This window comes from Corvus moneduloides, chromosome 5 (genome assembly GCF_009650955.1).
Source record: "Corvus moneduloides isolate bCorMon1 chromosome 5, bCorMon1.pri, whole genome shotgun sequence".
Classification (NCBI taxonomy): Eukaryota; Metazoa; Chordata; class Aves; order Passeriformes; family Corvidae; genus Corvus; species Corvus moneduloides.
Window position 1 is genome coordinate 55,305,132 of NC_045480.1, and position 19,987 is coordinate 55,325,118.

At 40.2% G+C, this 19,987-nt stretch overlaps 1 protein-coding gene and 1 long non-coding RNA gene across 6 annotated transcripts in view; one reads left to right on the forward strand and one right to left on the reverse strand.

The window, feature by feature from the left end:
* The window catches only part of TECRL (trans-2,3-enoyl-CoA reductase like), a 69,993-nt gene that overhangs the window by 47,711 nt on the left and 2,295 nt on the right, over positions 1 to 19,987 (forward strand). For 2 of the 5 annotated variants that reach the window (XM_032109657.1, XM_032109656.1), the window contains exons 5-11: positions 8,448 to 8,563; positions 10,603 to 10,708; positions 11,804 to 11,876; positions 13,604 to 13,647; positions 17,205 to 17,262; positions 18,839 to 18,924; positions 19,356 to 19,401. In XM_032109657.1, the coding sequence (XP_031965548.1) occupies positions 8,448 to 8,563; positions 10,603 to 10,708; positions 11,804 to 11,876; positions 13,604 to 13,647; positions 17,205 to 17,262; positions 18,839 to 18,924; positions 19,356 to 19,401 (529 nt within the window). Of the gene's footprint in view, positions 1 to 8,447; positions 8,564 to 10,602; positions 10,709 to 11,803; positions 11,877 to 13,603; positions 13,648 to 17,204; positions 17,263 to 18,838; positions 18,957 to 19,355; positions 19,402 to 19,987 lie in introns of all 5 variants that reach the window. The other 3 variants (XM_032109658.1, XM_032109659.1, XM_032109660.1) reach the window with 3 other exon arrangements.
* The window catches only part of LOC116444340, a 104,887-nt gene that overhangs the window by 36,468 nt on the left and 48,432 nt on the right, over positions 1 to 19,987 (reverse strand). The window contains exon 2 of the long non-coding RNA XR_004240280.1: positions 10,564 to 10,690. This is a non-coding gene — a long non-coding RNA (uncharacterized LOC116444340). The remainder of the gene's footprint in view (positions 1 to 10,563; positions 10,691 to 19,987) is intronic.

The window sequence follows — 19,987 nt, forward strand, 5'->3', positions numbered from 1 at the left end:
AGAGATGTTTGAAATTTCCACCACTGGAGCGACGGCTTTTATTTTTAATCTCAGCAATTTTGGGCCTAAGCATGTTTGACAGACACCTCTTTTTACATAATTGGAATGTGGCATGGTGACTTTCTGAAACATGGCTGGTGTTTTACTACTAAGAATATACACTGCTGCTGTAGTGAAAAGAAGAAAAAATGGAAAAAATCCATTCTTCCTGCTCAAATTCACACTGCTTCTAAAGCTTTCCTTATTTGAGCAATGATTGCAATTTCTGATTTATCAGCTTCTGTTGTCCTGTTGCTACCTGGGCCAGCTACCAAAAGGATCCAAATAGAGCTGAGAAAACAGCATAGAACTGTAAAAAAAATACTTTACCTCCGAGCTTGTGAATTTCAGAAGATTAACCCTGAAACGCAGTACTTCAGTAAATATTTTTTGTAACTGTGATTTAAAATTAGGGATTGCTTAAGTACTTTGACTCCTGAGGGCCTTAAAATAGTAAGGCTGGCAGCAGAACTGCTCCATTTCAAATTTCCCAATGAAAAAAGATTCTGCTCAATTTAGAAATGTAGAGACTAATACTTGTTTAAACCCAAGAGCATATTTGAAGTCTGAAAATCCACATTTTTCACTAATTGATCTGTTCTCCCCTGGCTGGCAAGTTCGACATTGTGGAAAATGAGCAAGAAGCCAGGGAGGGATCTGTGTTTGGAGCTGTGCGGTTATGCACAGCACCTGTACACAGTGGGGAAGGGCTGTAAGGAGGTGCTGCTGTTCTCTCAAAGGGAAGGCAGTGCTTTGGTCAGTGTGGTTCTCCCCTCTTGCTGGCACAGTGCCTGCGCACCAAAGTTTGTCAGTCCTGTTGGTGAACAGGGGAGCAGCAGTTTGCTCTGTCTGGCACAGCTCAATCCGTTGGTCCCATAAATGCGGAACAATCCCATGAAGTCTATGGGATGATTGCGATAGGAAGCGATTTGCGTATCAATGGGTTTGGAAAAAAAGCAGCCAAACTGCTGCAGGCTCATTTTCTCCACCTTCTCTGCACTGAGGCCAGATTTGGACTCCCCATGAAGAACAACTTAAGATATTTTCCCTAATTTGGGAACAGAAGAAGAGACTTCAGTAAAGGTCTATAACCTCCCAATGGGATGTAAAGGTACAGACAATTACAAGAAAAGGAAAAAGAGAGGATCTGAGGAGTTTGAAGGAGTGTGAGGAGGGGAGTCCCAACAAACTAGTGAGCCAGTGTAAAGATGACAAGTGTAAGAAAACTCATATTATCATAGCTTAGGAAGGAATTTGAGGTCCAGGTAAGAGAGAGAGAGAGCTGAGGATCTGTTTGATGTATCAGAGAATGTCACTGAATGGTTCTCAGCAGATAGATATCAGGGTTTGCTTATTCTGTGGCCAATTCAGACAGAATTAGTTGTGGGAATAGGACCCTACAAATTGAGTAACACTCTCAGGGAATTGTGGATACCTGAAAAGCTTTGCAGAAATGCCAAATAAACAGAACGTGTGAGTCTGTGTGAATCTACGGATGGCTTAAGAACAGCTACAAAAAAGTGCCAAAGACAGAAAAATCCTCAAACGGTTTTTCATTGCTAAACCTCTTGGATCAATAGATAATTTGCTCACAGAACATGATCTCCAGGAGAAAAAAGAAGTCACTAATTCCTTGACAGCACCTTTTCCAACTACAATTATTTGTAATGCAAAGCACCTCTGTTTTACAGCTAAGAGTTTGTACTTGGCAGAGGTTTCTGCTTGAACACACAGTAAGCGTTGCTCTACCTTGGTGCAGTTGGCCAAGTCTTGAGCTGATCCCAGTCAAAAGCTGCGAACTTTTAAAAACATTGTGACCTTTCACAAAGGCAAACTGCACACACAAGATTGCTCTTATTTTTCATTTAATTAAGTCTAATATTTTTCAGCCTCCAGGGTTATCAGGAGAGAACAGCTTGCATTTGCCTGATTTCTTGCCATGGTTTTATATTGTTTGTGCCTTTCCTTGGGCCACACATACTTTTGGCTCTTTGTTATTGCCCAGTGGCAGCATGAAGTTAACAGATAAGGGAAGAGGAGACCTCTGAAACTGCCCAGCTGGCAGATTTGGGTTCCTCAGATGCTGCTTCTAACGTTGCAAACAGTGTTGCAATAATTTCTCTTGGTCTCAACAACAAATGCCACGATGAACCATGCCAGAGTGTCAATTTTTCAGTTGCCTAAGGGAATTGGGGAGCTACTAGAAAACTTAATTCTGAGGGTTCTAGTTACTGTTAAGCACAGCAAAGAGTGAAAGACCTACACCTAAGGGTTTATAGGAATGCCCTTGAGTTTGTACCACTTTGAGTGCAAAAAGAAGGTAGACAGAATTCAGTAAGCATAAATAGAACAAACTGTTTCTTTTAGTTATACACAACTTTATGCTTAAACCCTTCCTGCTGCTCAACGAACAAAGAGATGCTTGATGTACAGTACTGGCAAATGTCGACATTTTCCTATTTGTATTCAGAGTAACAAAGGAGGTTGACATTTTGTCAATCTATGCAAATTTGAGCAGTTATAGTCCCTCTAGAATGCATAAGCCTGGCACAATTATTTTGTATGGGGAATTTTGCCCAACCCCATACAGGGTGTAAGGAGAGCGCAGAGGAGAGTGAACCATGGGGTGAACCAGTGTTGAGCAGTGTGAACCAGAGACAGAAACAGTGTTTGAGAGGACCAGGTGCCCCTTTGCCCACCTTTTTCTGATGCCCTTGACAAGCCACTGAATTTCTCTGTATTTCAGCTTCCAAAATACTGGCAAGAAAGTAACAGTATTTTCCACTTTGCAAAGTGCTTTGAGGCTTCTGGATGGAAAGCACAGATGCTGTTATTTATAATAACCAGGTGTTAAAAAGCACTATTTTGTTTACATATCTGCATAGCAGAAAATAAATACACATTTTAAAACAATGCACATTAAAAGGAAGATTTCAAAATGCTGTCAAAGACAGTAAGGATCTGGCAGCAAATCTGAACTCACATTGGTGTTTGGTTACAAAGAGGACTTGAGTGCTTCACTGAATATGTATTGGTACAAACATTTACAACATACGTATATGTGTGTGCATAAGAATAATGTTTGTTAATTTGCAATAATTTTCTGTTTTGAGTAAGAAACACGAAAGGACTTGTGGTCTAAGGGAAGAATTTTGACCGTGGTATGAAGTGGTCTGGTGCCAAGGTTTCAGACAGCTCAGTCTTAGAAGAGACAGGAGGAAGCTGGGGTTTCGCCTGCCTTCTTCCACAGACCATGCACAGCCCTGACTTGGACAAACAGTGCCCTTCGCTGTTCATTTCCCAGCTCCTGAAATTGGCCTGAGTCAGCTGCAATTTGCCTATAAAATCCTACAGCAAATCCATTCTACCTCTGGTATTTGCAGTAAACATTGAGCAGCAGCCTGAAGTACTCATAGACACCGAGTAACTGCAAAATCTACCCAGACAAGGGACATTTCAGGTGTGTCTGCATGCACAATTTAAGTTTTGTAGACTGAATTAGCCAGTTCCATGAGAACTGGAACAAGAAGTAATTGAATATTCAAGCAGCCCTTAAGAACTGTAAACAAAGAACCTGATACAAAATTGCTGCTGCTGCGGATTTTTGCAAACATGAAAATACAAAACTTTTACAAAGGTGAAGATTTTAGAGATGGTGCTAAAATTATGCCATTATCATCCCCAGGTAACTGTATGGCCTCTAATGAGGTAACAAAGTATATGAAGTAGAAATTAGACTAAAAATTAATAATGTTTCTTAATGATCATTAGCTCAAGAGTACTTAGGGTTGGGATTGTAAAAGGAGTCTAAGGTAGTTATACACTAAGTCTAACATGATCTGGGGACTTGGGAGGATTTAACTGCCTGTTTCTCTTGGGTTTCTCTGAAATCCTGGCTGTGCTCTGTACACTCACACTCGGCAATGGTCTGTCTGATAGCAGCAGATCCTCATCTTTGTGCAGTATGTACCGTGTCAGGCTGACCTTGGCTCAGGACTGCAACTACTGCCTTTGTCTCACATTTACCAGAGAAACTAAGCCTTGTCCATTAGATAATTTATATGCTGCAGCTGCTTTTCCATCAGAGTTACCCAGGACATGCTTGAGCTGTTTTGTATCTCTTGCTGTGCTGAGGACTACAGACAGTGACCCAAAGTCATTGTCCTGGCTGCAGGTATTACTCTCATCCCACGCTCTCTGCTTCAGCGCAGACATCCCGTGGGCAATGGAAGAGAAAACATCACAAACAGCACTGGTGACTGGGAAACTGGCCCTACATGGCATGGAAAGAGCTGCAGGAAGGGATCAGTTATGGAAGAGGCTGCATGGCCTTTCCTCAGCTCTGCAGCTTGTCATAAATGAGATAATGTGAGACTCTGCCAAAAGGCAACAAGATAGGGTGTGTTGTGTGATATTACAGAAAGGGCATGTCATAAACATTACAGAGAGGAATTAGCTGATGTCCTCATGTGAAGATACTAATATGTGGGCCGTTCATTTATAAAGATTTGGTTGGACTTTTTTCAGACTCCCTCCACTCCACCGCCTCTGTTTACAACTTCCTTTTGTCCTGTTCTGCCTTTTCCTGACCAGTACACACAATACTTTAACTCACATCAAAATCCTTTCCATTCCCTTTAGCAGACCTGTTGGGACAGTGTCAGGCACTATGTCAGCTGCCCTTACTAGCCAGAAAATCCCTCCAATAACTTTAAAGAACTCCTTTCACTTCTGCTGCATTCATACCTCCCTAAATATCCCTCTGACTCACAAGGTCTGGGATTTGAATTCCTGATCTGGCTGTTACTCTGTTCAGCAAGGTGTTCCTGGCATGGTGAGCTGAATAGAGATAAAAGAAGCAGGTGCAATTTGTGTCCTGCAAGATAAGATGCTTTGCTGATTTGCAGATTAGCTCTCCTGTATTGTTTTGCCATTTGTTCCACCATCTCTTGGATAATGGAAACTCCTTCTTAGCTCTCTTTTGACATGTTTCAGATCCCAGTTTTTATGTTTATGTAGTAGGTACTTCCAGTTTAGGTGTTACTGAATCAGATTCCTGAGGGCCTGATAACTGAGATGGTTAAAGAAGCTTGATTTTAGCACTCTGTATGGAGACCACGCTGGGGAAAGTTTTGATTCCAGAATACTTTCATTTAAGAGCACTTTCTCTATGCTGCTGAGAAAGAGGTCTACAGAGTATATCATGTCAGACACTGGAGAGGAGAGAAGGAAGGTAAGAGAACTGGACACTGTGCAAGATATGAAGTAGACTTTACAGACGTGGGAAAAAGAGGCAATCTCCTCTTTTCTCTCTTCTGAGAGTGAATGATGAGCTCAACAGTTAAATCCTATTGAGATATGCTCATTGTTATAGAGACATACTGCTCCTCCAGGAAAAGATAATTTTGGTATTATGTGTCACCATATTTGTTTGCACCCACTACATCAAAATAATCTAGGCAGGACCACAAGATGGTAAAGAAAAAATCATTTTCTTTTAAATATTGGGGTTTTTTTTGTTTTGTTTTGCCTTTTTTTTTTTTCATTTCTAAAAGATAAATCTGCTCCATGTCTTAAATGATCAGTTGGTTTTTTTAAAAATAAAATTATATTTCTTTTGTTCAGAAACAACAAGCTACAATGTTATTATTTTCAGAGGAAATAACAGTGTTATTATTTGTTTAAAATGTGATTACTGTTTTTGCAGAATATGTCAGCAGGAATTAGTAATTTTGAGCACCTATAAAAATGATGGGTTGAACTGATCCTTGACACAACTAATACCTCCCCAAGCCCAGCAATTAGTCAGCTATAGGATGAGTATGAAGATACTAGGTAGGCTCAATTGCATATAATCATTGAGAATCAATAGTAAAAGAATGGTGCTTGCCCTTGATTGCCAGTGGGTAGAACCAATAATTGTAATGTTGTGTTAATTTAAGACTACTTTCCCTTTCACCTGCTTGAACTCATGGGAATTTTTAGCAGTTTCTCTGCCTGCCTTTCTGGAACTCATTTTTCATTTATGACAAATCAGTGGGCCAGAGAATTAGTGCAGCAGTCGCAGCATGGGAGATGCAGCAGAAGGAAACAGCCTGAAACTTACCTAAACTAAACTAAACAACAACAAAAACTACAGCAAATTGAACCTCATCCTCTAAAACAGAATGTTACTGATCCTAACTATGTGCCAGTGTGACTCAGTTATGACAAAGGCAAACAGAGTCCTGCCTGCCAGACAGTGCCCAGTTTGACTGCAAATTTCATGGCTGACCCTGCAGCACCTGCCTCCACATGGGTGATGTGACTGACACACAGACAAGAGTGAACCCTGTCCCCAACCTGTGAAGCACCCTGAGCATGCTGATGCTGCTCACCTCCACAATCCCCAGCTCTAGAGCTATTGTCAGTGCTCTCAACTGCTTCTCTGGATTGCACTGATGAACCCTGTCACAGGATTATCCTGTGTCTGGGAGCTTTGGCTTTTAAAGAGAGACTGGATTTTTTACTAAATCTTGAAACTCTCCTTTCAGCATCTGAAATCAGTCAGGGGGTAAAGGGGAACACTTGGTGCAGTTACAAGTAAGCACAACTTGGTGCTAAGTCCGGCCAAACTCTTCCTGGCAGCTTTGTAATGTGCTCATGCCAAACAGATGTTGAAAGCTGGCAGTTACGGATGTGCTTTGGGGTACAGCTCATGGCAGAGAGAAAAAGCTACACTGGAGAAAGCAGCTCATTCCAGGCTCTTCTGCTGACCTGCCAAGACCACATTATCTTCACCTCTGTCCCCTATACCACCAAAGTATAGATTTAGTGTGTTAGGTTTAAATAGCAGAGGCCATCCCTTACAGTGTTTGCAGACTGCCAGACCCAGTGGGCTCAGATTTTGGAACAGAACCATACAACTACTACTAGGACAAAATTCTAAAAAGCCCTTGGCTGTGAGGTATTCCACAACAATGAGTGCTCTTGGACTCCTAGATTAAGTATTTTCACACACACACACACACACACCTGCTCTTGGGATCTTTCGGAGTCTAAATGGAGCACGGAAGTCATGATGTCACTTGGAAAAAAAGGGAGTTTCATGTTCCCCTGGTAGAGAACACTTAAGTCTGTTGTTACTTTTGGAGACTGTCCTCCTATGAATGGATAAAATTTCAAAAAGCTTCCGCCTGTAACAGAGGAAAAGGGAACCTAATTGCAGGATATTTCTGCAGGAAAACCTTTCTCTTTCAAAGCTCTTCTGAAGAGTGATTAACAGAACAGCCTGCTGGGGGATCAAATACTAGTTTTGAGAAAGATGGTCTAAAGTCAGTGTTGCTTCCTTAAGCCACAGGTATTTATTCATTACAATTCTACAACAGTGCCAATAGCCACCATAAAGCCAAATAACCCTTCAGTCATAAATCTTTCTCCCTGATCAATGATAGGCACTTGAGTTACAATTCGCCAGTCCTTGTAAATGTGTAGGACTACACCACTTCCATTTTATTCTGGGATTCAGTCCAGTGGGGACAGGTGATCAAATCTAGACCTCTCATCACTCTAGTGTCATTTTATTTCTTCCAGCTGTGTGTAGTTTAAGAATGTTCCCCAAGCAAAAGCGATACAGACTGTAGCAAGCCAAAGTCAGACTTTAAAACTGAGGGTGGCTCATGTCATCTCCATGACTCTACCTTCTCTCCCTGCCCCTCCTCTCAGCTCTCTGTGCCTAGCAGGAGTGACAGCGGTGAGATGAAGTTATTTCTTCTTGCTTTGTTTTTGTCACGGTAGGGTAGCTTACTTGGCCAGTCTGCCCACCACAGGCTATTTCTGCTGGTGCCTGCACAGGGAGGAGCACCACCCCGTCACTGAAAAAGAGCTCGAAGCACCATGCACCAAGCAGGCTGGTCCTGCTCTTCCACCCACCATGAAATTTCAAGCAATGATAGCCTCCCTTCCAGATGACTCTGCTGGCAACCAGGATTCAAAGCCATGTTTGTTTCTGTCATGCTTGGTTGGCTTTTAACTGATGTACCGCTTAATTGCAAAAAACACTGGCAGAAAGCAAGCTGCCTTCAGTTTCTTGGCCTTGGTTTTTAGTGTTATTTAGATTCCAAATAGGCATCTGATGGCACAGCCAAAAGTATAAAGAGGAGATAACTGTAATTTTGACCACCTTCCATGAAGCAGTCCTGACTGGGTTAATGTTCTGCACAGAAACCTATCTCTCATTTCCTAGATGGATTTTACTCCTTTGCTAAAGAGACTGCAGAAGAAACCCCTATGTGTCATTTAAGTCCTGAAAATGAAGCCAAAAGTCATTTGAAGGATGAATAGGGGCTGTGGATTGGGGCATTCTTTTTCTCACACCTTTCCTGTGCAATTTTCTACTCTGCCACAGCTATTTTATTTTTCATTTCTAGTTTTTTCTAACAGAATACACTGGGCCTCTTCTCATATATCTGCTCTTCTACATTCGCCTCTCAAGTATTTATGATCAAGTGGAAAGCAGGAAGAGCTTCCGCCACCCGGTGGTTCAGTAAGTGACACTTGTGTGAACTGTTTTCCTGGAGCATGAGAAACCAGAGGGATGGAGATTGCGTTTCCAGGGCTGAGGATGTTACAGGGGGCCTGAGGCTGCTTGCCTAGTGTCAGATTCAGTTCTTACCAATACCTGTTTGACATTTAGCAGCACTCATAAGCCTGACCAAAAATGGGATCCCAGCTGCAACAGTCACTGCACATGGTCACCATGGAGATGCAGTGTTTTCCCCAGTTTAACATAAATTCTGAACATAAGGTGAAATAAAAAACACAGTGGGTAGTAACCCAAAGCCATGCTTGATGGAGAAGAGAAGACAAGACTCCAGGTGCCCCACTACCAATCTCCTTACAGCACATTCCTGCTCTTGAGATGAGCAGCACCAGCATTCAGCACAGAAAGTAACTACCCCAACACCAGCTCTCACCTAGGCACAAGAAAGAGGAAATTCAACAGGTTTGCATGTCATGAGTCAGGTCAAGAACCTCAAAAGAATCATCTCCACAGGACGGTGGTACAATTCACCAGTCAGACTGGGAAATGTCACACTTAATTTCCTTTCAGTGGAATTGTCCCCATTCTGGGTGATTAGTGCCTGGCAGAAGGATGAAAGGTGATCAAGGAAAGCCTGTCACCTGGATAAGCTGGACCACTTATGGGAGAGCACACAGGGACCTAGGAGGCTCAAGGACTGTACAGCTTTCCCACATACTTCCACACTGTGATTGCAGAATCAGGGGAACTGGTATACAGCAGAGAAATACAGTGAGTAATAATGCCATTTATAGATGGAGAAACAGGCACTTGGAGAGACATTAGGGGAGTTAGTGGAGCTGGGAATGAGAATACAAAGCAATTGAATGCAAATCCAGAGCTGCAAGATGCTTGTCTTCCTTCTCTTGTGCATATGCTTGAAAGGAGAGCATTTCTGGCAGCACCTGCAGAAGAACCTGCAATACCTTTACCTTCTTTTACATGGGCAAGGGTTGTGCAGAATCCTGCCAGTGGCCACTCCTTAATGGGTTCATCTGAGGTCCCCATCCTAAGCAAAATTAATTTAGAAATTTCCAGCAAAGCTGGAAGTTTGCTCCAGGCTTTGGATTAGTCGTTAATTGTTTGAAATTTTCTTAGCTCAACTCTCTCTGGTTTAATTACTTTGAAATTGTTTAATCTTTGACTTTAGCTACCGTACATGATGCATAATAAAATTATTTGAGATTTCACATGCTGAAAACCACTTTTCATTTATGTCTTATAATTGGTTTGCAGCAAGATGGGCTATGGTAGTACGGTAAATGTAACCAAGATAAAATGCCATCAGGAATCACTCCTGACATTTGTTTCTGAAACTCAATCACTATGAGCTGCAACTCATTCTCGGAAGCAAATCAGCAATGCCTGTTATTGTTTCATAATCTTCCTCAAAAGAGAATCAATATAATAGTTTCTACCACAATTACCTCATTTCTTTATAACAGGCAACAAAAAAGCCATCAGAATGGATTAATTTAAGAACAAAATCTCATTTTGCATCCACAAGGAAATGAAACACAAACTACCCCCATGCAGCTACTTGAGTTGGCAAAGGACAAGGAAACCATTCAGAAGATATTCAGAATGTTTTTAAATGTCAGACACATCCTACAGGAGCATTAAGGTGGCCTTAAACGTGGAAGAGGTCTTTTGGAAGAGTGCGTCAGACGCCTGGCTGTATACACATCTGTCCTGTCTAAATGTTTTGTCAGGACTATGTATCACATTCAGAGCTCGAGGAGCTCTTTTTATTTCAAGGCTAGTAAAAATAAGCTGCTTCCCTGCAAAATGCAAACAACTTTGTATAACACTGAAAATGATTCGATTAATCTTTGGTTCCAGATGCTTCAATTAAGACAATATCTTAAATCCCACAATTTTAATGTGACTGCAGTTTTGGAATATTAGTTCTTATTCCTTTCATGACATTAACTGTGAGGTAATAAAAAAAATCTTTCACTTACCTTAATTTCTTTTTTTTTTTTTCTCCCTCTCCCTTCCAGCTTGGCCTGTTTCTGTCACTGTTTACACTACATCAGACATCTTCTGGAGACGTTATTTGTTCACAAGTTTTCGGAAGGGCACACTCCTCTGAAAAATATGATAAAGGTGACAATATGTTTATCATCTTGTGTAAGAGAGAATATCCTCATATCAAAGCAGTCCTTGGAAGAAGATAGGGAAATAAAAATTAATTTATTTTGTAGCTCCAGGAATTATGTTTAGTGAAAATACAGATACAGGAGGGATTTCAGGACCATGTCCCCAAGGACATAAATTGAAATCAATGTCCATTTTAGCTCCTGCATGTAAATGTCCACTTTGACTCATACACCCAAGGGGCTGATTGTCATGTCCAGGATATTTTTCAGACTGAATGGTATTTTATGATGATGGCTGTTGCTGCAACATCTAGCAGTGTTGACAGAAGTCATACACTGCTTCCTTGGTGCAACATAAATACAGAGCAAGAGACAGGCCTTGTGCTAGGAAGTGAAAATCAAATTACAAGTAGGAAAAAAAAATTTCTCCTTCTACAGATGGAAGCCTCAGGCAGGAAGATACTGAACTGGCCAGGTCTTCTCTCTTCCAAAGCCTCCTGAATTTCAACTGTGTGTCATTACTCTTAGGCTTTCCTTTCTTTTATTTCACACACTGTACCTTGGCCATTTTGTATAGCCCCTCCACCCCATATGGTGTGATGTAAAGACCCTCCCTTTAAATATTTTGGAATACATTTAGGATTTTGGTGAAGGAGATTAACACATGGCCTTGATAGGGAGCTTCACTTTTACTCTCCCTTGTTTTGTCTGGTTTAGCGTTCTGTTTGTCTTGGTTGGGAATGTTGAATTTCAGGTACAGTAACAGCTCAGGTGTGTTAACCAGCCCTAGGCTTTTAACAGCACAACACAAAGAAACGTAATCTTTAGCAGTAGAATCAAAGAAGAAGAAAACTAGTGCCAATTCCTACAACAGGCATGAAACACATTCCACACAATAAAAAAAAAAAAATCCACGCTGTGTACCCAATTTTTTTTTACTTGCTTCATAGCATCTTAGAAAGATAGATATTCTGAGGCTCACAAAGCAACTGCAGAGTCTTTTGGTGGTCACCCGGGTTTTGGCTTGGCAGAATTTATACTTACGAAGTTACAGTTTGTACTTCCTTGTTGCCCTTTCAAAAAAATTATCTGTCTGTTCCAGGGCTGTGCCTTTTACTGGGGATTCACATCCTGGATCGCATACTACATCAACCACCCGCGGTACACGCCACCATGTAGGTATGGGTAGGACACAAAGATAACAAACTCGGCTTGAAAAAGTCTTTGCCATGTAACCTGAAGTTCTCCAGAATCAAGAGACTGCTCCCACATTAGATTATATGACTAATCTCTCCAGAAATTAATCTTTGCTCCCTGTCAGAATGAAGGTGGTTGTGTTGGAAGCACCTCTGCTTTGTGCCACTGAATGTTTGTGCCTGTCCAGCAACGGTCAATCGCTGTCCAATTTGGACAACTAGAGAAAACACAAAGATCAATGTATTTTGCTCATCTTCACAAGGTTTGTATTAAAGAATGCAGGGGAGAACTAGAGCAGGTTGCATTTTCTTGGAGGAGATATTTATTTGCTAAAGATACATCCTTTTCATGTAAATTAAGGTTTTTCTTTTTTTTTCCCCCTGAGAAAAACCAGTAAAAATCCATCACATACTGCTGATAACAGATTTTTTTTTAATTTTTAGATTTTTTATCATTTTGTTCCCTGTCCTCATATTTTACTATTACACTGCTCTTTCTTCATTATTCTTTTCTGTTTGCTCTCTAGACTTTTGCTTCTTTTGACCATAATTGGCACAGGTTTTATTTTCTGCTACTTTACTTTCCTTGCTATACCTTAGTCTTTCTTTTCCTCTCATTTATCTATGAACTTTGGGAACAAAGCATTTGCTTTGGCATTTTTATTTACACTCAGTTAAATTGCTAAGATTTTTCAACCAAAAATTTCTCCTACATGACATTTGCTTTTCTTTCAAAATAGCACAAAGGTTCTATTTCAAAATTATGTGATTCATTGAATGACAGTTGGATTTGGCGTGGCTTTAACAACAATGCTGCAAACAATGCAGAAACCTCCCTAGACAGTTTTTAGCAGTCTGGGCTATCAAATCAATAAGTGCAGTGTCTTTCTAGGGGAAGCTCTTTGTTCAAGACACAAAAGAGGAAGCATTCAGAAGAAATATTTCTAATTGCTTGCCACTGCCTTAAAATGCCTTTGGCACCACAGAAGAGTCCTGTGCCAGCCAGGAAAAAATAGTTCTCAAAAGTAAAGGCTTGATGAGACATGGCCAAGGCAAGTGAGGTACGTACACGTGGTTTGTGTCCCCCAGCTATGACCAAGGTTTACTTGGGAAGTGTAAACCTTTGGACATGAACATGGTAGAGCCCTGCACTGGTCTGGGACAACAGCTAAAAGGAGAGGGCAGGCAAATGGCAGGTGAAATTTGCAGATGTTAAATGTATTTCTTGTATGACTCTGAAGCAGACAGTGGCTGTGTATTAAAGCCTGACTATTGCCTCACTACTAAAATTAAAGAAGGTAATGGATAAGTTACGTATTGGGTTTTCTGCTCATGGAATTAGAAGGGTCTATGGATAAGGCTGTGATTCTTGGCCTGGTTTTGCCACTGACCTTCACTCCTCTCCTCGTCTTTTCAAGGGATTCTTCACCACCAGCTGCTTTGACAAAACACTTGAACATTTGAAGCTGGCAAATACTAAAAACAGTTGGGTGAAAACTGCCTTTAGATCAGTGGTGCAAAACTGGCATTTCTGGAGTGCTGTTGTTGTTTGTATTGTCTTCATATTGTGTGTGATAATATCCAATCTTTCTGCAGAGCCTGTCAGGAGAGAAGCATTTCTGCTCCTCAGCACTAGATTAATTTCACCCATAGCAAACAATGTGCACACCGTAAAATGCAATTTATAATTTCATTCTATTTTCTAGCATTTGGCCACAAACAAGTTTCTTATGCTGCTCTTGCTTTTCTGGTACGTACAAAAATGAAGTTTTATTTATGATTATGGAAGAGGATTAACTCACAATTTAGTAAAATGCAGTAATGCTTCTGTGCATTTGTGTATATACATACATACAAGCCCATGTCCACAGCCCTGTGTACTTTGACTAGATTTAGTACTAATCTATTAAGGTTTCTCAGTCAGGAAGTGTCCTACTAATATTTATGTACGCAGAGTTTAAACAGAGATACTGCATTTTGAGAGCCATGAGAACATCATCAGCATCATTATTACTGGTAATTGTATTAGAACACTAATATTTAGACAGACTGAAACTTGTCATTTTTAAGATACTGAAGAATTACAACCTAAGCAGACTTTGCAATAGTTCAGTGTACCCTGAATGACTTATACTCAACAGCTATTAAAATCTATATAAACAATCCCTGCCAAAATGGGATAAGCCAAAGGAAAATGCAGCTGATGAAGAATGGCTGAGACTACCCAACCTGGTGTTTGAATGAACATAATTGTACAGTGAGACAGAGGCTTCACAAGAAGCCCTCACATGGAAATATATATCCTCTCTGTCCTTTGGAACTGCTGGGTCAGTAGCCAAAACATCCTCTTTGAGAATCAGGTACAGTTTCCAGAAATATAACAGGGTAATGGGACAGTAATATGTCTAGGCTCCTTCAGACAAACACTATTCAGAAAAACATACAAAAACTCATTAGCAATATTTAAATGCTTTTGTCACAGTTTTGGCAGTGTTTGTCTCTGGGGCTGGCCACGCAGTTCTCAGCTTTTCTTGCTCTAATAAGGTATAGCAAAAATAGCAAAAATACTTTTATGAAGAAGTTCACACACTCCATGAGGCTCTAGAGCCAAAAGCGATAACCCAGTACTGCAGAGACAGGAGGTTGTGGCAGTGGTAGACAGCAGTATGCCCAGAACCTTGCTGTGTGCACCCTTCCCAGGCTCAGGGGGTGTTTGAAACCAAGCAAGCTACTTGCCTGAATATTCAGTGCTACCAACAAAACTAGTCCTCATCAAAGTCTCTGCTTAGAGAGAGCCTCCTTTTCCTTTGAAACATCCTTCCCTGCATCAGTGGAACATGCCCTGCTAGAGCTTGTAGGGAAAATGCTGCAAACAAGCAAAGGGATGAGTCGTGTTGAGGGTGTTTGCTGTAAAATATGTCAATGCCCTTAAGATCTGCATCAGCGCCTGGTCTGGGCTCTGAATTCTTACAGCTCTTTTGAGAACTCCCTACCCATGGAAACTCAAAACCTGTCCCTTTCAGATCTTGTGCTGGCAGATTCCCAGACAATGAATTTAAAACATCAACATAAGAAATAAAATAATTTGAAGCTGTTTTCACAGGTTTCTAAAATATATGAATAAAATATTTGAAAGATTTCTCTTTTTTTACCCTCTTTTAAGTCTTGTCTTTATTACACATCCTGATTTAAGTGTACACATCTGCAGCTGCTGTAAACAACAGTACAGAGTAATTTGAAGAGTGTCTGCAGGCCCTCCTGAAAGATTCTCATGTTTAGAGAAAATAAGCTTTGCAGGGATGTTTTTCTCATAGGGTACACATGGAATATAAAGAGGGGAAACGGTGTGTAGATGTCAATATTTTATCATCATAAATAGCACCAGCTTTTTCTCTGCTGTTCCCCACTGCCCCATATTTTATATATGCTAAACTATGGAGACTAGATTAAATTTAGCAGTGGTTCTCAATGTAGAACATTAACAGTCCCATTTCTAACAAGGGGCATAAAATTTAATCACAGCAGAATGCAGCTGCAGAGTCAAAGGTAAGCCAATAAAATCCCTGCAGAAATGCCCTTTGCTTGTTTTACTTAGAATCAGTAGGGGTTAATTATGTATATGTGTGAACATCTCTTGCTCCACAATAGTATGGGCATCTCCTTAGGTATAGTGTTTTACAAAACCACTTGTAACCACAAAATTTTTTCTTTAACATAATAGCAATCAGAAAAACAAATCACGTTCCCAGCTCATTACTGGAAGTATGTAAATCAAAATTACGTCCATTGCTATGGTTAGAGTTAAAGCTTCTGATAGGGTATTTTAAAATAGAATTTCATTTTCTGGCTATTTAGTGTTTTACATCTGGTATTTATGATAGAGGATGGTCAGTTATTTGGAATTAGAAAAATTTAAAAGGACAGCAGGACTTGAACCATAACTACCTAGCCATGCAGAATAACAGCCAATTACAGGTCTATTTACTAATAGACCCGATCTAAACCTTCCAAACAAACCCAACAAAAATCTCTGCCAAAAAGGGGAAAATTCTTCAGCAAGGCTAACTACAATGTTCCTTCAGATATTAGCATGTTTCAATATAAAATGAAGTCACATATTTCTTTCAATTAGTTTTAGCAAAAATTTGTTATGGATGACTTTCAGAATTAACTTAAAAATGACAATTGAAGTTCTTTTTTTGTATTAATTTTGTGACTTCACACTTTTAACATCTTTAGGCTTTAACATTTTCCTTTAAATTTTAATTTCTTAAACTTTTTCAAGCCTTACAAAATTTAGAACAACAAATGCTGTAAGAAAATGCAACTTTTTAACTCTGCATTTTTGCAGTTTGAGAGGACAAATCAGTCTTCAAACACGGAAATGAATAAAAAATTCAATTCAGCCTGAGCTTGAACTGTATACAGCATCTTGGTTTTCTTCACAGAGTAGGGGAAAAATGAAAACCATAAAATTACGTAATTGTGATGACAGGTCTTCTTCTTCAGGAATATAAAATAATTTTCCTACCAGTTCCCACTTTAAATATGGGTAAATATTGATTTTGATTATTTAGTAGTTGTAGCTGATGAAGTACTGAAAGCCCCAAGCAAATCTGAAATCAACAGGGAGACATGGTACCTCTCCCAAAGGTTCGAAACACCTAAATGTTGGAGACCAGCGCTGAGAGGTTGGTCACAGCTGGAAACAGCATAACCAGAGAGTTGCAGAAACAGGAATAGTACTGGCTCCCTTCCTTTATCAATCCCCAACTACTATCCATTCAACCAGCCTGCCTTTTGGAGAACTGCTGGTTTTTTTATTCACCTTATTTTTCCTTCCTGTTTTGCTCAACACCTTTGAAAGTGTGTGTAGGAAAAGGTTAGAGACATTAACTCGTGACATCTTTACAAAACCAGAGGTCAGCTTTCCACCTTCTTCTTTGCAGCTTGGATTAAAGCCAGAAGAGATCAAGAAGAGCATCTTGCTGAATTCCTTAGAGCCAGGGAGTCTGTCTGATCTCCCCAGGGCCAAACATTGCACGTGCTGGGCATGGGAACCCCTCTGAAGGCTTGGCTGCATGGAGCTCTACGGAGCTGTGCCAGGGGCTTTCATGCCAGGCTGCACCCACCGTGTTCACTGGACACTTGTGTGTGTGTGACTGTGATCACAGGCTATTTTCTGGAGTACATATTTCCTGGATACAGAGGCTGAGTTGTAATGGGGAGGGTTCTGGTTATGCAGTGCAACACAATTACCACACTTTTTAGGCATACAACTGAAAATATGTTTTTAATGTCTTGCAGATGTGTGAAGCTGGAAATCACTTTATCAATGTAGCTTTAGCTCACCAAACCAATTCAGGTCTGTCTTTGTTTCCTGTTTGTCTAAGACTGAAGTGTGCTTAACCTATCCATCTTCTGCTGCTGTACAGTAATTTATGTACCTATAGCCACCAAAAAAAGAAAGATGAAGTAGGTATCATGCCATTGGTCTAACAACTTCAAAATAAATGGGATGAGAAGGAAACATTAGCAACACTGTTATTGTTTCAAAGCTTATAACAAATTTATCCTAATTAGACACAACTGCAATTTAAATCTGGATTTAAACTCAGAAGTCCTTTAAAGCATGCTGGTGACTGACAGCAGCATGTTGCATTTTAAATAAGTCTCGAGAACTTCTAAACTATATTGCAGAGTCTTTAGACACATTCATCTCAGGCAAAAATACACATGCATATATTCAAATACTCAGACTGATGAATACTTGCACGGGCATCAATGTAAATGTATGCTCTTCACAGGCTGGGTTTTCAGCATTTTTGTGTCATGAGATTAAAAGTTATACAATCTATACCAGAAAGTAAAGTATGTTTTCAGACATTAATAGTGTAATTTCCCCACTGGAACACCCTATTCAAGAAAATACCACAGTACTATTAACTTCACACACAGGAGTCAGTTTCTGCTCTTGAAGGTTTTTATGCACTGTGGTTAGGAAACTGCTTATATTATTTCTTGTAAGGGGCCTAATTCAGATTAAAAGCAGCAAGAGCCAAAAAATTGATTTAAGTTCTCAGTGTCTACAAGTATTAAAGATAGCATTGTTGCCAGAACTTAAAAATGAGGTGGTGCTCATTAATAATTGATAATTTCTGCAATTCTTTTTGTACTTCTTGGAAAGGATAATGAATGTCCTTGATTAGAAATCACTTTTACTCTGAGATATTTCCTAACAGAAAATCTTTTAATTCCAACTCCAGAATAAAAGGATTATTTTTACCTATTCTCTCTTAATCCTTCACCAGTCCAAGCAGGGAGGAAAGGGGAAAAAACCTACCAAATAAAAAAAGCCACATCAAAACTAATCAAGCAAAAAACCCCAACCAACCCCACATGTTTGTGAGGCCACTGAATTTGTATTTGATATTAAATATCTAAAATACAAAATTTACACTGATGCCTTTGGTGTGAGCATTATCAGTGGCTGTAGAGAGGCATCCTGTTAGCTCTGGAGTTGTTTTCCTATTCTACCAGAGATAAAGGGTGAGGATGTGGGAGCCAACAGATTCATGTTACTGAGTCAGAATAAGATACAGCTGCATCCCCCACATCCCAGTGGGTGCCCTGAGTACTCGCCTGTTGACTAGCCCACACTGAACTAGTCTCCCTCTTCTGAACAGAAGTTGCATCCTTTGGACACACCAGACCTTGTAAAAACTGATATAAGGCTCGCTGAGCAGCATTCTCACTGGGATAGGTACAGCTTTTGCTACCTCAAAAGATTTCACTGAAACTTTTCTAACAGGTTGTGCTCTGAGAGCGTTGGCCCAAGGGATCGCTGTTACATAGGCAGGCTGTGATAAGGCTCACTTTCCCTCTCCCTGTACTGAAACTGGTTCTGATTTTCCCCACCCTTTTTTTTTCCCTTTCACAAGGAAATAGAACCTGTTTTCCAAGTCCAACCTACAACCCCTTCACGTGGCTCTTCCTGCTGGTATCCTGTCCCAACTATACATATGAGGTACATGACTTTCTTCTGCTTATATGCAAAGGGTAGGTGGTCGCTGTTTCAGCCTTTGCAGAAAATCTGCAACACCTCCATGCAGTTTCCTCTGCACATCAATCCTTGTGGTTCCTATGTCAGAGTCTCCTTGTTCCCACATAAGCTTTTCCACCAGACCCTCCTCTTCCCTCACATCATTATCCCATGGACTCTTCTCTATATTTCCCTTCACTGCAGTCTCCCCAGTGATCTAAATATTTACCACCCATCTCTTCATCCCATCCAGCACACTATTTGACCATCTTGAAAAACCAAATGAGTTTGATTTCTTACTATTTTTCTTCTCCCATTTCCAGTACACACTGTTTTTCCAGGGGAAGCTTTTGAAAACGTGCCATTTTGCTTTACATAAAATATAAAACTAACAGTGCCTTTTTTCTTTGCAACAGGCCGGGTCTTGGATTAGTTTCACAGTGATGACACAAACTCTGCCAGGTAAGTTTGTAGCAGAATGAAGACAGCATTTAAAGTGTCGTTTGTGGAAGTGAATTCTGGACATTTAAAATTTACCAAAGAAGTCTATAGCATATGAAATATTGCCATCAGATTTGCTATATGAGATAAATGTATAAACCTTCAAAATGCTCGTAAGAGCAGCCTGCCTAGTAGCATTTGTGACTCTTGCTTTCCTGCATCCTTAGAGACCTAAACACTCCCAAAAATATGGCCCCTGGGACTGAGCTCTCCAAAACATTAACTTTTTAATTAGTTTTCCATTTCAAAATAGAAACTTATAAAACTACTTGTAAGAAGTAGCCCCACGTGGTTTACAAATGAAAAAGAAACTGATTTCAAAAGTGGGTTAAACTGCATCATGGAAAAATTAAACTGAAATTTTGTTTGAAAAGATGAAACATTTTTGTTCTTTAGGTTTCGGTATGGAAATGATCTGAAAGTTTGGGGACAATGTAGGGCTGTTCCTACAATAGCAGGAGCAGCAACATATGCAGCACACTCATCCTTGCTGTAATTGTCTCAGTGATAACTTGACCGGATGCCAAATGAATGTTTCTGATTAACT